We start from the raw sequence: 16,996 nt of genomic DNA, 5'->3' as shown, positions 1-16,996 counted from the left end.
TTAGAAAAAAAGAATAAAATTGGAAGTCTGTGATTCGAACTCAGTAGCTTTCGGGCCTCTAAACAAAAATAATTGGGTGTCGGGGAAAGTTCTTTTTATGACCTATATGTGAAAAATCTGAAAGGCGGTCTAGCTTTAAAGAAGGATTACGGCAGAAGTAGTTTTCTAAGCAGAGTGTGTTGTATAATCTCTTAGCACAAAGTAGTGAAATGTGATCGAGGACACACTACATTAATAAGCTTTGTGTACAGTTATAGCTCAGTAGCTGTAGAGAGCCTTACACCACCTGTTCCTCACACAGCTGCAAGCCTGGATTACGGTGAAGTGTGTGTGTGTGTGTGTGTGTGTCACTTCACTGTTAATCACTGACATTAACAGGAGTGGGTATATTGTAGCAGCTCATTACAAGCCTGTAAAAAAGCAGCCAAGTTTAACGGTAAATTAGCACCTAATTAACACAGTGCCACTTCTGCCTTCTTTCAGCAGTGCATCTCTAACACACACTCCATGTGCATTGACGCACTTCTCTACACATCTGGCTCTAGATGTATCAAACCTAGATAAATGAGGTGACATGTTTTCTAACCTGTCGCTCTCACAACATGACTTGATGGTGCGGTTTGACAGAATTATAAACCAAGAGTCAAATGTGTTGTGAAACATGGGGGGGGGGCACTTTTATTTTAATGCTGTGACAGATGTGGATGCATAACAGCAGCTCATTACAAACACTGCTTTTAATGGCCAATTTACACCTAATTAGCACGACCACATGTTTTGTGTGTGTATATACACAGTTGTCTAAGCTGTATGAGCTGCATATGACAAATAGTTTAACTGTGTATTTAAAAGCAGGAAATGATTACTGTGCTATACGATGTCAGTGTTGTCGCCAAGTCATTAAACCTCGAGTCTGAGTCCAGTCTTGAGTCCCTAGTGTTCAAGTCCAAGTCATTAAAGAAAAATTTGAGTCGAGTCCACTATTGATCTGAGTCGAGTCCGAGAACGAGACTCCAACCGCACCATTTGACGGTGGCTGTTGCTGCCTTTCTGTGAAACCGTCTCTGATACTGTGTTGGACTAATGTTACTGCTTGACTGCCCTCTTTTATGGCCCTTTTCCACTACCCTTTTTCAGCTCACTTCAGCTCGCTTCAGCTCACTTCAGCCCGACACGGCTCGCGTTTCGACTACCAAAAACCAGCACGACTCAGCTCGTTTCAGCCCTGCTTAGCCCCTAAAACTCGCACCGTTTTGGAGTGGGGCTGAAGCGAGCCAAACCGTGCCGACTGAGGTTGGGGGCGTGAGCAGACACTCCCCTGTGCACTGATTGGTGAGGAGGAGTGTCCTCACATGCCCACACACGCCCCGCGAGCGCGCTGGGATCTGTAAACACCGCAAACCCGGAAGAAGAAGAATTATGAATTACGAGAATTTCTGAAGCCTTATGCGCCTCGCCTCATCTATACGCTCTTGCCACTATCTGTCCGCGTTGTCGGTGACAACAAGCCACAGCACCAAGACCAGCAACACTAACGACTCCATGTCCTCCATGTTTATTGTTTACTATTCGGGTCGTGAGACTACCGCTTAAAAGATCACTGAATCAGTGACACACAGAGCATCGTGGACGAGTTCGCGGAGCGCAAGGCTCGTCGTATGCCCTTCAAATAATGCGCGCAGTAGGCTATTGATGTTTTATTATGAGCCATGTACAGTATGTCGCCTAATGTTTTTTTTGTTTCTGAGTTACATGTTCGTTTGAAGGACTTAATGTACAAACTAACATAGTTGCACCCCGGAGTGTTGAAATTGGTAAACACAGTGCATTCAGTGAGGTTTGCACCGCCCTCCTTTTATTTCTGACTCTTCCTGTCAGCGTTGCAACCTCTGAGCGCTCATTCGTATGCCCTTCAAATAATGTGCGCAGTATAGGCTATTGATGTTTTATTATGAGCCATGTACAGTATCCTAATGTTTTTTGTTTCTGAGTTACATGTTCGTTTGAAGGACTTGATGTACTAAATAACATAGTTGCACCCGGTAGTGTTGAAATTGGTAAACACCGCAGTTGCGGACATTTTGTAGCCTAAAATGATGTTATGATAAGCTTTAATAAAGGGCCCGGTCATTTGCCCCGCCCCCGGCCCGGCTCTGACTTGTTCCGCCACTGTCACTGATGTCACTGTTTGCGCTGCTTAACGGCATCACATGACGTCCACCCACTTTCGCTAACTCCACCCAATGTGTCCACCCACTTCCAGCCAGCACGGTTCAGCGCGGTTGTAGTCGAAATGCAACTCCAACAGCCCCGCTCAGCCCGACTCAGCTCGACTCGGCACGGCACGGCTCAGCCGCGTTTGTAGTGGAAAAGCGGCATTAGTTGCTCAGCAAGCCCCGCCCACTATCAGCAGGGCAAAGAACATGAGAGAGGGTTAACACTAGCTAGTTCATCGCTCAGCAAGCCCCGCTATCAACAGGGCAATGAACATAGCATGTCACTTCCTTCTCTGGGTGGAGTCTCACCAAATGATTGAAGTTCGAGGTTGTCCCCATCGTCTCCTCGATAGTTCTTCTACGTATGGAACACATAGCAGTGCATTTTGTCCCACTGCACGAGAAGTCTGTATAAGCAAAGCGGACAATCCTAGGGGCTTCTCTCCAGGCATTTTAGCACCATTAACGTTAGTTTGTTCCTGAACATGATGTATGAACAGGTGACTGTGCATTCTCTTGCATAAAATTAGTATAAAAATTAATGTAGATATAAATATCGTATGCCAAATTATTATGGCATGTTACAAAAAAAAGAAAAATCTGAGTCCTTGTCTCCAATTTACGAGTCCGACTGCAGTTAATGCACAAGTCCGAGTCTAAGTCCGAGTCCTCAGTGCTCAAGTACAAGTCAAGTAACAAGTCCTTAAAATCAGGGTATGAGTCCTGGACTTGAGTACTACAAGCCTGTATGATGTTACATGAATTCTCAAATCTGATTGATCAGAAGTTGTTGATTTATTTTGATAAGAGTAGTAGTTCCAGTTTCAAGGCAAGTCATGGGTTTATATCAATACACTCATTCTAATTTATTAGCGTTTCCATAATATTAACAACTTACACTGGGATAGGACACGCCACATAAACAGATTAAAAAATATTGTTCTTGATCTGGCGCAGTTTTCTGTGAGAAGACATTTATTCATATTTTTGGGATTAGTCTACAGTGTCAGTGTCCGAAATGCAGGCAACGGACGGAAGTAAAAGCAGCAGAGAGTTTATTAAAGGCAAAGCTGGCAAACAAATCCAAATCGTAAAGCAAAGGCAGAGTCAACAAACAGGCAATGGTCAGGCGAGGCCCAAATAGGATATCACAGGTCGAGATAGGGAGCGTAAATCAAAATGCAGAACTATATCGATAACCAGGAAGTCAGCACATGTAATAAGGCTTGTTATTATATGGCACAAGCTACTTCTGGTAAAATCGTGCGCTCTGATTGGTTCCTTGGTGGGCAGTATTTTCCTGTAATGCCCCCGGGCGATTACGGACTTTCTTTCCAAGGTGCCGGCTTTCAATTTTGCAAAAAAAAACAAACAAACAAAACGACAAAAAAAGATGAATTGGAAAGCAAAACAGAATCAAAAACGGCCAAAACACAAAAGACAAATGAGTCACCGAGTTATTCAAGAAATGAGCAACAACGCGCATTCAGAAACCGCTAACCACTAACAGAAATTCAGTTTTGAAACCACTAGCCAGTTATTCTGCATGCGTGACTCAACTACGTTACAAATATGACGTGACTGAAAGCAGCGTCACACCTCATTATAATGACCATCTATTTTTTAACCTTAGAAATAAAAAACCCATCCTTATGAAGAATCCTTATTAAGCTCGCTGGCTCAGTCTTTACGGGAAAATATCAGACCTTGATCTTTTTGTATGGCCCTCGCCTATGGCTTGGATATTCCCGTAAAGGCAGAGAGCTACGCTCTGTTAATAAGTAGTTAGTAAACTCAGGCAAGGGAACACTGAGCGTTTACTTCACAAAGTGACTGTGAAACTGAGTGTTCTTATATACACAGCGGTGATGAGGTGAGATTGAACAGGTGTGTGTGATGGTCAGTATTCCAGAGATGGAGAGAGTTGCGGTGCAGGTTAGTTATCGTAGTCTGCGGCAGCCATGTTTGGAGGCTGCTGTGAACTCTGGGAAGTGGCGTCTTGAGTGCGAGCAGGTGCAGACGTGACAGTCAGGGCCTTTAAGCAGCCAGAGAGAAAGCTGTGAATTGTACTTTTTCCGTCATCAAATATTTCTGACATCAAATATTTGTACTTTCTGATTTTTCTATAACATGACAAGCTGTCAGAGAGGAAAAGAGAACCTGGTGTGGGAACAACTGTTTATAGCTGCTGTAATGTCCATGATAACAGGAACTACCTTGTCTCATGGACATTCTGCAGCATTGTAAGTGTAACTATATATGGATTAAAAGTAAATATGGCATTCTTTGATAAATAAAAATTGATAGTGTTGGCAAATTGATGTGGTATACAGTAGCAGTCAAAAGTTTGGACACGCCTACTTATTCGTAGTTTTTTCTGTATTTTGACTCTTTTCTACATTGTAGAACAATACTGAAGACATCAAAACTATGAAATAACATCTGGAACACAGATGGAATTATGTGGTAAACAAAAAAGTGTTTAAAAAAACAACAAAATATTAATCTCTCTCATTATCTCTAGCCGCTTTATCCTGTTCTACAGGGTCGCAGGCAAGCTGGAGCCTATCCTAGCTGACTACGGGCGAGAGGCGGGGTACACCCTGGACAAGTCGCCAGGTCATCACAGGGCTGACACATAGACACAGACAACCATTCACACTCACATTCACACCTACGGTCAATTTAGAGTCACCAGTTAACCTAACCTGCATGTCTTTGGAGTGTGGGGGAAACCAGAGCACCCGGAGGAAACCCACGCGGACACGGGGAGAACATGCAAACTCCGCACAGAAAGGCCCTCGCTAGCCACGGGGCTCGAACCTGGACCTTCTTGCTGTGAGGCTACAGCGCTAACCACTTCACCACCGTGCCGCCACAACAAAATATGTTTCATATATTAGATTCGCTTTCGTAGCCAGTGTTTACCTTGATGACACTTTGGATCTTGGCATTATCTTAACCAGCTTTATGAGGTAGCCACCTGGAACACTTTTCAATTAACAGGTGCCTCGTTTAAAGTTAATTAGTGCAGTTTCTTGCCTTCTTAAAGCTAGACTGCCTTTCAGATTTTTCAAGTGTAGGTCATAAAAATAATTTTCCCCCGACACTCAATTATTTTTGTTTAGCGGACTGAAAGCTACTGAATTCGAATCACAGACTTCCAATTTTATTAGGTTTTTTTTTTTTAAATAGAGCAATTAATGAATTTAGGGCCGCATGGCCCTAAATTGTCCGCTATTTTTCCTGCTTCACCATGACACAATACAAGATACTACGTCATGCATCATGTGGTGGGCTTTCCCCGTTCACGCAAGGCATTGTGGGATACAAATTTGAAACAGGAGAGAAAAATGGAGGACGAGAGTGTGTGAATGAAACGCGAAAGATCGGCTACAGTAACGGAAAGTGAGAAGAAAAGACGTTTTGTTGCGAAGGAAACGCAGGACCAAACTAATAAATATCAGCGGTCAGCGAGCACCTCGGTGCGATTAGCTGTTCGTTTAGCGACAGAATGATGTAACTGTCAGTGCGCGGTCAAAGGTACAGTAAACCTGCACATGCACATACAGACTTCCTCTGTCTGCTTGACTGCGCGAAACGAGCGATTTCATGCACATTATTTGCTCAGGAATCTCCTCAAATTAAATAACTTCTCAGCCACAGAATGGCCTGGGTTTTTTTGTTTGTTTTGTTTGGTGTGGTTTTTTTAGATATTACAGAAATAAACATATATCACAATGACCAAATTTCAGAGAGAACTAAATTTCACCGATTTTATGAAATTGAAAGGCCGTCTCACTTTAATGCATTTGTAAATCTCATTGCATCATCTCTAGCCGCTTTATCCTGTTCTACAGGGTCGCAGGAGCCTATCCCAGCTGACTACGGGCGAAAGGCGGGGTACACCCTGGACAAGTCGCCAGGTCATCACAGGGCTGACACATAGACAACCATTCACACTCACATTCACACCTACGGTCAATTTAGAGTCACCAGTTAACCTAACCTGCATGTCTTTGGACTGTGAAGGAGACCGGAGCACCCGGAGGAGACCCATGCGGACACGGGGAGAACATGCAAACTCCGCACAGAAAGGCCCTCGCCGGCCACGGGGCTCGAACCCAGACCTTCTTGCTGTGAGGCGACAGCACTAACCACTACACCACCGCGCCGCCGCATTTGTAAATAGTAAATAATAAAAATACAGTAAAAATACAGCCCTGTTCCATAACTGTAGTAATTCATATTATGTCACGAACCGCTCAGCTAAGTAAAGAGAAACGACATCCATCATTACTTTAAGACATGAAGTGTCTTTTAATTAATAAAAATAAAGAAAAAAAACACTGAATTAGAAGGGGTGTCCAAACTTTTGACTGGTACTCTAAGAAGAACAGGATGTGCTTCATATGAGGCCACGCCACACCACTCTGTCATTGGTTATATATCACTGGTCTGTAACAGTCTGCCCATTCATGTTTTGTTCCATCCATGATATCATTCTGTTCCACTCTTATTTTCTATTGTCTCCTAAAAATTTACAGGGAAAAAACAAATCTTGTATCTGCGGAAATAAAGCTCGAAAGTGCAAAACTGAAATTCAAAATGTGATCCAAAAAAATCAAAGTAAAAGTGCAAATTCAGCTCCGTGGCATATTTTTGAAGATTTTTGGCAGCAATATCAAAGCCAGATAAGTGGACTGATTTCTTAGAGCTTAGATTTTGTAACACAAACCCTCGATGTTGTTTAATACATTTAGTCAGAAATATCAGCTATGGTTCTTGAATTAGGTGGAGACTCATTAAGTGCTTTAAGATTTATGCATTCACTAATATAATTCATTCTGTTAACAGATGTCTGTGCATTGTAGCAGCTAATAGAAACAAAATACAACCTTGTGTCTTTGTATTTAGTGCTTTTAGGAACAGCATTTTCTTTCATAATTTGTAATTCTTCCTCACTCACGGTGACAAAGCGATTGGCCGCTGTTTTTGCTGAATCGCTCGAGGTGATTATTGAGAAATAGTCGGAATTTCTCAACCAATCAGCATGTGTGATTTCCTATCATCACCTGTGTATTTATACTAACAATATGTATAATTGGGCAGCACGGTGGTGTAGTGGTTAGCACTGTCGCTTCACAGCAAGAAGGTTCTGGGTTTGAGTCCAGCGGCTGGCGGGGGCCTTTCTGTGTGGAGTTTGCATGTTCTCCCTGTGTCTGCGTGCGTTTCCTCCGGGTGCTCCCGTTTCCCTCACAGTCCAAAGACAGCCTTGGGCTGAGGTGCCCTTGAGCGAGGCACCTAACTCCCAACTGCTCCCCGGGCACTGTAGTATGGCTGCCCACTGCTCTGGGTATGTGTGTGTGTTCACTGCTTCAGATGGGTTAAATGCAGAGAGGAATTTCACAAGTTGTATAAATGAATAAAGTTGTGCTTTCTTTCTTAAATATTTTATGGCACCATTTCCTACTTTTATGTCATCTCATAAATGTTTATAGTAACTGAGAAATGGAGGGGGGGTGTACATATTTCTCTAAGCTGTGTGAAATGCATATGAATCAACACAAATGTTATTTAACAGTTATTCACTGAAGGATCAGTGAATAATAACAGAGACGAAGTCGAGGTTATTATTCACCGATATTCACTGAGCTAAAGGCACATAATTGTTTTAGTTTAAATACACAGATGATTATTTTTTAAAAATTTGTATTAAAAAACAATTTATTTCTAATTTCAAAAGCAGCACGCAAATGTAGTAAAGGTGCACGCAGGGTTGTCACTTACTTATGCCTACTTACGTAAAATACTTTTTGAAATTCTCATTCTCTGTAGCCGCTTTATCCTGTTCTACAGGGTCGCAGGCAAGCTGGAGCCTATCCCAGCTGACTACGGGCGAAAGGCGGGGTACACCCTGGACAAGTCGCCAGGTCATCACAGGGCTGACACATAGACACAGACAACCATTCACACTCACATTCACACCTACGGTCAATTTAGAGTCACCAGTTAACCTAACCTGCATGTCTTTGGACTGTGGGGGAAACCGGAGCACCCGGAGGAAACCCACGCGGACACGGGGAGAACATGCAAACTCCGCACAGAAAGGCACTCGCCGGCCACGGGGCTCAAACCCGGACCTTCTTGCTGTGAGGCGACAGCGCTAACCACTACACCACCATGCCACCCTTTTTGAAATTGATAAAATAAATCACAACTCCACCTTACCTTTGAATAGTTTTAGATCAAACTTCGTAGTGCTTTTAGGAACAGCATTTTCTTTCATCATTTGTAATTGTTCCTCACTTACGGTGACAAAGTGATTGGCCGCCATTTTGCTGAGTCGCTCGAGGTGATTATCGAGAAATAGTCCAAATTTCTCGACCAAACAGCATACACGATTTCCTCTAGATTTCCTATAATCACCTGCATATTTATACTAATAATACGTATAAATGATATGGCATCATTTCCTACTTTTATGTCATCTCATAAATTTTTTTAGTCATTGAGAAATAAAGTTAAAAATGACCACTTCTCAAGAAAAATTCAACAGTATAAGCACTTTATAAAAATAAATCTTCGTGGCTTTTTTAAAATTTATTTATTTATTTTTTTACATGTTTTTTTTTTACATTTTGAAAACCCTCTCATTCTTGTGCTGAGCTTTTGGGCTGTACCTCTGTTCACACATGAGTAAGGTGCAGTTTGACAGGATTAGACAAAGGATCAACGAAAGTTATTTTTATTTTAGTGAATGGCTATTCTTTAAATTTAAAAAAAAAAAAAAAATCCACAACCATTTTTCATCAGTTACGTTTGGCAGAGATTTCCTTTCCACAACCCTAATAATATTTAAAAAGGGTTTCTGTTGCATTACATTCTTGGATATTGCGTTACCTTTACACATATGTTCTATATACTCAGCGTATGTGTGTATGCCAGGTTTGTAGAACTGACCATCACGTGTGTAATTATATCAGGGCAAGAAAAAAAGATTAACTTTTTAATAAGTTCAACATATGTAAGAATTAAAACTGTGTCCACGGTGTGTGTTCTGTCATTTAAGTACAGTACACGTGTTCCTAATAACTCTGGTCAGGTCGGATAAGAGCAGGTCATTTGTGTCAGTCTGATTTTGAGCGAGGTGTGTGCTCTTGCTATGGGCTGTCTACTGCGGTTAAGATTTTAATGAGAAATTTAAGAGTAGAGAGAAGGAGGAGGTTCACTTTACCCTTCGGATCTGCTCTGGTTCTGTAAGTACAAAGCCGATCTATTTGGCGCAATGGACGTAGCAGTTGTGGGTGTATATATGAGAGAGAGAGAGAGAGAGATTAGCACTGCTCTAATATACATCAACGCACACACATCCCTACTATGGACCCTTTTCACGTGACGTCACGACAAACGCGGCCGCCATTTTGGACATGTACTACCAGTAGTTTACCACAGCCAACATTGAGGAACGGCAGCAAAGAAAGTGTTTATTTTCAGCAAGACTTCCATCATGCCACTATATTGTTGTGCACCTGGATGTAGTAACCATCAACAAACAAGGCAAGGGTTATCATTTTATCGGATCCCGGTAGATGCTGACCGACGGAGAAGATGGATCGCGGCATACCAACGCTTGTGTAGCGACCACTTTGTTGGAGGTAAGACGAATAAAATTAGCCAGAAAAGGCATTACATTGCTGTTAACATTCCATTCTAGTTTACTGTAATTATGATCTGGCAGCTATTTACACCGGATCCAGTGTAAATAGCTGCCGGAGCCAACGTCCGAGGTTCCGGAGCACGCACGCGCTAGCTCGCGGCCGGCCGGGGAGGGAGAGTGCGCGCTAGCTCGCGGCCGGCGGCTCCGGCAGCTATTTACACTGGATCCGGTGTAAATAGCTGCCAGATCATAATTACAGTAAACTAGTAAATACAGTTTTCTGCATCTTGCTCCTTTTTCTTTTATGTTTGTCGCCTTGCTCGCATTCAAACCGATTCGAGCCGAAGTCCACTACATGTCCAAAATGGCGGTCGCGTTTACGAAGGTCACGTGACTGAAAAGGGTCTATAGGTCCCGGAGGTGAGTTCACCTCTGCATTTACATGTCCGTAGTATTAATTTCACTGACACCGCCCCTTATTTTAGCTTGTTCAGGGATCCAGCTATTTTTTTAAAAAGTTTCACATTTCCATTACGCAATCATATGTGGCAATTTCGTTAGGAATAATAACAACAGTGCAGGGTTTTACAAGATTTTGCCATCCAAGTCTCGTGAAATCTTTCAGCATCGACACAACACATGAATATCATCATAGGCAATGCTATAGATTGCATGATAAAGACCATAAGTACATATATGACCGCCTTTTAGACATTTATTTTTGAATATTCAGCTTCTCAAAGAGGTGGATGGGGAAGCCATGGCCTAATGGTTAGAGAAACAGCTTTGGAACCAAAAGGTCGCTGGTATGATTCCCTGGACCAGCAGGACTGGCTGAAGTGCCCTTGAGCAAGGTGCCTCATCCCCAACTGCTCTGGCAAGTGTGGTGGCGTACCTTGTGTCTGATTAGCCAAAATAAAACTGATGATGCGATTATCAGTTCAGGCAGGAACCCGGTCGTAAATGAATAAAAATAAATTCTCAAAGAATGCATAGCCTAGCATCAACCCTGACATTAGAATTAGCTGGGTAGTTTATTGCATTATTTATTTATTTATCCATCCATCCATTATCCATAACCGCTTATCCTGTGCAGGGTCGTGGGCAAGCTGGAGCCTATCCCAGCTAACTATGGGCGAGAGGCGGGGTACACCCTGGACAAGTCACCAGACCATCACAGGGCTCACACAGACAACCATTCATGCTCACATTCACGTCTACGGTCAATTTAGAGCCACCAATTAACCTAACCTGCATGTCTTTGGACTGTCGGGGAAACCAGAGCACCCGGAGGAAACCCATGCAGACGCGGGGAGAACATGCAAACTCCACACAGAAAGGCCCTCGTCGGCCACTGGGCTCGAACCCAGAACCTTCTTGCTGTGAGGCGACAGTGCTAACCACTACACCACCGTGCCGCCCTTATTTAATTTATTTTATTTTATTTTTTATTTTTTAAACAAAACTCCTCTTCACACCACTAATCCAGCCACTTTCTCCCTGCGGTATTCTTTTAAAAATCTCTCTCGTGTTTTAAGAGCATTCTTGTAAGTATTGGTAGCACTTTTCTTAAACCCTGAGTCATTAGACTGATGTCATAAACTTGCCATAGGAGATCACAGTGATATAAAATGTCCAGCAATAGTAATGATCGCTGTTATAATGTTTACTAGCTTGACCACTTGTGTCTCATGCGACTGTGCGCTCATGTTTTATGACAAGTTTTATGAGATGTAAGTCATTAAAAGTGCTATAAAATATTTAGCAGCCACCAAAAATACTAGTTTCTGATTTGTTTCACTTCATAAAACGTTTTGTTGAGCTCGTCACGAGAACTAGCTTAATGTTTTATCGCATAACTTAAATCACATGCTAATTTTTTGTTTTGGCTACATCTGCTTGAGTTAACACACATTTCATTACCAGTACCCAGATACCTGTGGAGATGTTAGAAAATATGTTCTGGTAGTAATCAGAATGTTTGTACCATAATATGTCATAAAATATATGCTAATAGTAGTATACTTGGGGGGAAAAATCATAAATGTGTGTTATGACTAATCAAATCAATCACTGACCCATTTATATTATAGGATACATCAGTCATATGACCGAGGTTTCAAGGAAAGTGTTGCGTAAATAACTCCATGCCATGACAATTAAATAATAGCACCCATTACAACGCTGTTTCTTCATTTGGTGCTGGAAAGGAGCCAGTACCGCTGGCTGAGAACTGTTTTTTTCATTGGGAAAGTGGGTTACCGTTCCAGTTTTGGCACCAAAGTTTCAATGCATGTATTTTGATGACTGACGGAGAACAGACACACGCTAGCGGCATGAATTCCACTCCAGCATGCACCTCTGTTCAGTACAGCTCAGCTCTCGGCGTCCAGCAAAGACCCTCTCATTGTTTATTGTCTTCGGCGGCTGGAGTGATGAAAGTTTCCCTGCTATGAGTGAAAAGAATCCTTTGTAAGCACAGCATCACTAATTCCAGACCTGTCAGCGCTTGCTGATATTGTGTCGTTACACCGTAATGAAATCTCTTCTGTACAGTAACAAGTCTGTAATCATCTTGTATTAGAGGGTGTTTTATCCATGCTCTATAGGACATGAATGGAGTGCTGATAAAGACCTGCCTTTCACTGAAAGTTCTGAGAAAATGCATGTTTGGACCACGAATGGTTGTGTTTAGGCCAGTATAATTCCAAAATGCCGATTAGAAATTCAAGTGCTTCTTCTTCTTCTTCTTCTTCTTTTTCCTGGACAGGAGCTGAAGCTCCCTCCGAGCCGAACGTGGTGACTGCCTCCAGCTGGAATGTTTCCAGTGAAGCACAGAAAGGTGAGTATATCTGCCATGCTGTATTTGTTTGGATTGGTGTGGGCCTGAGGGACAGAGATCGTACGATGTTTTGTCTGCAGACTGAACTCTGTTTTGATCGCTAAAGGAGACAGCATTCATGCCTGTAGCATCTCAGCTAGGAGGCTGATTTGTGAAGGAGACTTATTGTGTGACTAACACTACCTAGATTCCTGCTGTGCGCGTGTGTTCGTTTTGGGATTTTCCATTGTTTTATGATTAAAATCTGGGCCATTTCTTGGCACTTTGTTAAAGGAGAACTGAAGGCAAATTTTTTATTATCAAAATTCTATTTATCTCATTTTATTAAATATAGGAATGCATTTTTGATAGATATTTTGTCACTGGGCGGCACGGTGGTGTAGTGGTTAGCGCTGTCACCTCACAGCAAGAAGGTCCGGGTTCGAGCCCCGTGGCCGGCGAGGGCCTTTCTGTGCAGAGTTTGCATGTTCTCCCCGTGTCCGCGTGGGTTTCCTCCGGGTGCTCCGGTTTCCCCCACAGACCAAAGACATGCAGGTTAGGTTAACTGGTGACTCTAAATTGACCGTAGGTGTGAATGTGAGTGTGAATGGTTGTCTATGTGTCAGCCCTGTGATGACCTGGCGATTTGTCCAGGGTGTACCCCGCCTTTCGCCCGTAGTCAGCTGGGATAGGCTCCAGCTTGCCTGCGACCCTGTAGAACAGGATAAAGCGGCAAGAGATGATGAGATGAGATGAGATTTTGTCACTGCTATAGCAAGTTATGAGTGTTTGAAATATGCTCTGTAATATATCAGTCCGTATGTCAAAGCGATGGCCGTAAACGAGATTCGTTGAGACCTGTGCGAGACATCGTAGGACGGAAGTAAAACGTACAGCGGAAATCAAAGTGACCAACATCTGCCAACATTGTCAAAAGACGCGCGCGCCCTCTTTCGAATGCTGATGTAATCAAGCCGGAAGTTTTGTTTGTTTTGATAGCAATCAGGAAAGTTTGAAAAAAGTAGCTAGTAATTGTCATTTAAACTCGTTTTTGTGCAATATTTCATTTGGAAAACAGTTTTCAAAATGGCGGCACCGACACCTGGCTGACACTTCACGTTTCGAAGTCTCGCACAAATCTCATGAAGATCGCGCGGATAAGCAACGCCTGCCGTGGACCAAACGAACTAAATTCAACATGGCTAAAAACCGAATAGGCCGATAAGTATAATATTTAATTGCAATTAGTTGTATACAAGTCACGAGTCATGATATACGTTTTCTAAAACCAAAAACGTAATTGAATAACACGTTAATTAAGAAATAAAGCAAGTTTAAAAATGACTTCAGTTCTCTTTTATTTAACCTTGTGGAGAAAACTGAAAAAATTGAATTGAATTGAATTGAATTGAATGATATTTTAACAGGATGCTTCTTCACCGAAGTGATTTTCAAGAAGGTCCTGTAAAAACTAATTGCATGTTACAAGATTGATAAAGTTTAAAAACAAAATATTTAAACGAATTGAAACAAATTGATAAAGAAAAATTAATATTATAATAATATAAAACTGTCAAAATTTGAATTGTATGCACTGAAAGACTTTTAAAAGAATTTAGATTTAAATTCTAGCCGGAAGATCACGCTTTAATCCACACAGGTCACTGTAAGGCCCTGATTCACCATTTTTGCCTCTTAGTCTCTTAAATCCTTTTGGTGCTCTCCACTTTTCCTTGTTAAAAAAACTTGTAGCTTTTTAAACTACAGTCAATTCAATACAGACAATACAGTCAGTGGGTAAATAATAACCATTTCCGTTTCCAGTTGAGAGTACACTGTGCGCATTTTGGCTGCTGCTTTTCACCGGAGCTATTTATTTATTTATTTATTTATTTTATTGTTTTTCTTTTTGTATTTGTATAGTTTGATGGGGTTTGTTTGCTTGTTTGTTTGCTTGTTTGTTTGTTTGAATGTTTTGTCCACTGGTTGTGGCATAGCGCCGGACCCAGTTTTGGGCATCGGTTTCCTTCAGGCCTTGGTCGCCATGGATGATGCCTGTGCTCCTCGCTATGGACTGCAGTGAGCTTGTTCCTCTTTTAACATTGGGGTTGCCCAGTACTCTGTGTGGCGGTGCTTCTGTGCTCACTTTGTGGACCCATGGCATGGTGTTCCAAGCGATGTTGCCCATGCAGGCAGTATGGGATTTATCTTCATGCGCCTTTTGGTGGGATTGTAGCTACACCATTGGAATTACATCCTGACCCTCTTTTTTTTTTCCCTTTCCCTAACTGTAAAGTGATATTGGGTGTGAGAAAGGTGTTATATAAATCATTCATTCATTCATTCATTCATTCATTATCTCTAGCTGCTTTATCCTTCTACAGGGTCGCAGGCAAGCTGGAGCCTATCCCAGCTGACTACGGGCGAAAGGCGGGGTACACCCTGGACAAGTCGCCAGGTCATCACAGGGCTGACACATAGACACAGACAGCCATTCACACTCACATTCACACCTACGGTCAATTTAGAGTCACCAGTTAACCTAACCTGCATGTCTTTGGACTGTGGGGGAAACCGGAGCACCCGGAGGAAACCCACGCAGACACGGGGAGAACATGCAAACTCCACACAGAAAGGCCCTCGCCGGCCCCAGGGCTCGAACCCAGGACCTTCTTGCTGTGAGGCAACAGCGCTAACCACTACACCACCGTGCCGCCATATAAATTATTATTATTATTATTATTATTATTAATTCTCTTGAGTGAAATGAGGGAAATTTGCTCTTTAAATCATTCTGTTGAATGAATTGTTCTGGAAACCTGGCAGCCTAAAAGATTGTTAAGGCTTTTCTGAAGGTAACTTCCATCAAATTTCTTCCGAAATCCATGTTTTGAACTTTTATCTCCTAATGCTAAGGTACAGGGCCATCAACTGCTTCTGTTGAACGGAAATGTTCTGGTAGTGATGCCCTTCTTTGTGCAAGTTCTTGCTCAAAACCAAAATCAGATTCAGAACAGAACACACTGGGTGGGGGGGGGGGGGGGGGGGGGTGTCTCATTTTTGAACATCATAATTGAAACATAATAATTGAGTAATGTTGGTAAAATTGATAGGATAGTTTTACCATGTCACAACTTCATGGTCCACAGTTTGATCCTGACCTGAGGTTACCCCTTTTCCACCAACAGGGAATGGGTTCTGTTTTGGTTCGTGCACCAAATTCTGAACTACTCAAAGCATTTTGACCATTGGTTCCCAGCTGGAACCAAAATATATCTGGTTCTTCCAGCATGTATTGTGATGACATCAGTGGTGTGTCATCAGTTTGGAGAGGAAGCAGAGCTCAGCAAAGAAGAACACAATGGAAAAGGATACACCTTCAGAAAAAATGGAATGAAACCAAATATCTGTAATAACAGGAAAAAAGCTCACAGGTCATCAGTGCGCACCACCATTTTGCTACTACTGTTTACTCCTGTTGTGCATTGTGCAGCGCCCACCGTTCATGACACATCCTTGATTACAATGGTTCCGCTCAAAACTGGTGAAAATACAGGCTGATTCGCTAGCGGGCACCAAGGTTTATCTTGAACAGAACTGGTTCAAGAACCCATTCCGTGTTGGTTGAAAATGATGTATGTGGAATTTCTATGCATATTCTCCCCATGTTGGTATGGATTTCTTCTGGGTTCTGCAGTTTCCTCCCACCTTCCGATAACGTACCTGTAGGTGGATTGGTGACTCCAAATGTGATGGTTGAATCCAGCATTTCCGGGATAGGATCCAGATCCACTGCGAACCCGAACAAGTGGTTACTGAAGATTAATGAATCATTTGTGAAACTGATGTGCAGAAATGATTGGTGAAGATCATGAAAAGAATGAATAACTGCCTAATCACTTTCTCGCAGTGGGTTCAGGGTTGCTGTTTTGGATGTATTGTTTTCAGTCCACAGTATGGTTGCAAAACAGCTCTGAAATGTGACAAAATACAGCTAAAAGCCATTTATCTTTTTTTGGCTCAGGATTATTAAAATACAGTATGAGGCGATCCCACCTTACCTGGCAACCCTGAATCAGCGAGAACAGCCAAGGAACCCAAAGGAGCCAAGTGTCATGACAATGAAAGCAATGTTGAGCAAGGTTATATTCTGCAATGTTGTTGTTTAATATTAAAGGGAATGAGTGTCACCTTTTCAGTCCGAATTTCTGACAGTTCTATCTGCATGTTATTTCTCAGACAAAAAGAGACAGATGTTTTTTGGCTTAAAACTTTTCGAGGTCGATATTTTTTTTACTC

The 16,996-nt window shown here is 42.3% G+C and overlaps 1 protein-coding gene across 1 annotated transcript in view; it reads left to right on the top strand.

Moving 5' to 3' along the window:
- ror1 (receptor tyrosine kinase-like orphan receptor 1) overlaps positions 1-16,996 on the top strand; it is a 343,781-nt gene that overhangs the window by 256,861 nt on the left and 69,924 nt on the right. Inside the window, exon 2 of the mRNA XM_060919932.1 lies at positions 12,647-12,718. Coding sequence (XP_060775915.1) covers positions 12,647-12,718 — 72 coding nt within the window. The remainder of the gene's footprint in view (positions 1-12,646; positions 12,719-16,996) is intronic.

The sequence above is a fragment of the Neoarius graeffei genome, chromosome 4 (genome assembly GCF_027579695.1).
Source record: "Neoarius graeffei isolate fNeoGra1 chromosome 4, fNeoGra1.pri, whole genome shotgun sequence".
Taxonomy (NCBI): Eukaryota; Metazoa; Chordata; class Actinopteri; order Siluriformes; family Ariidae; genus Neoarius; species Neoarius graeffei.
This window is presented reverse-complemented; position numbering and strand designations above follow the sequence as displayed.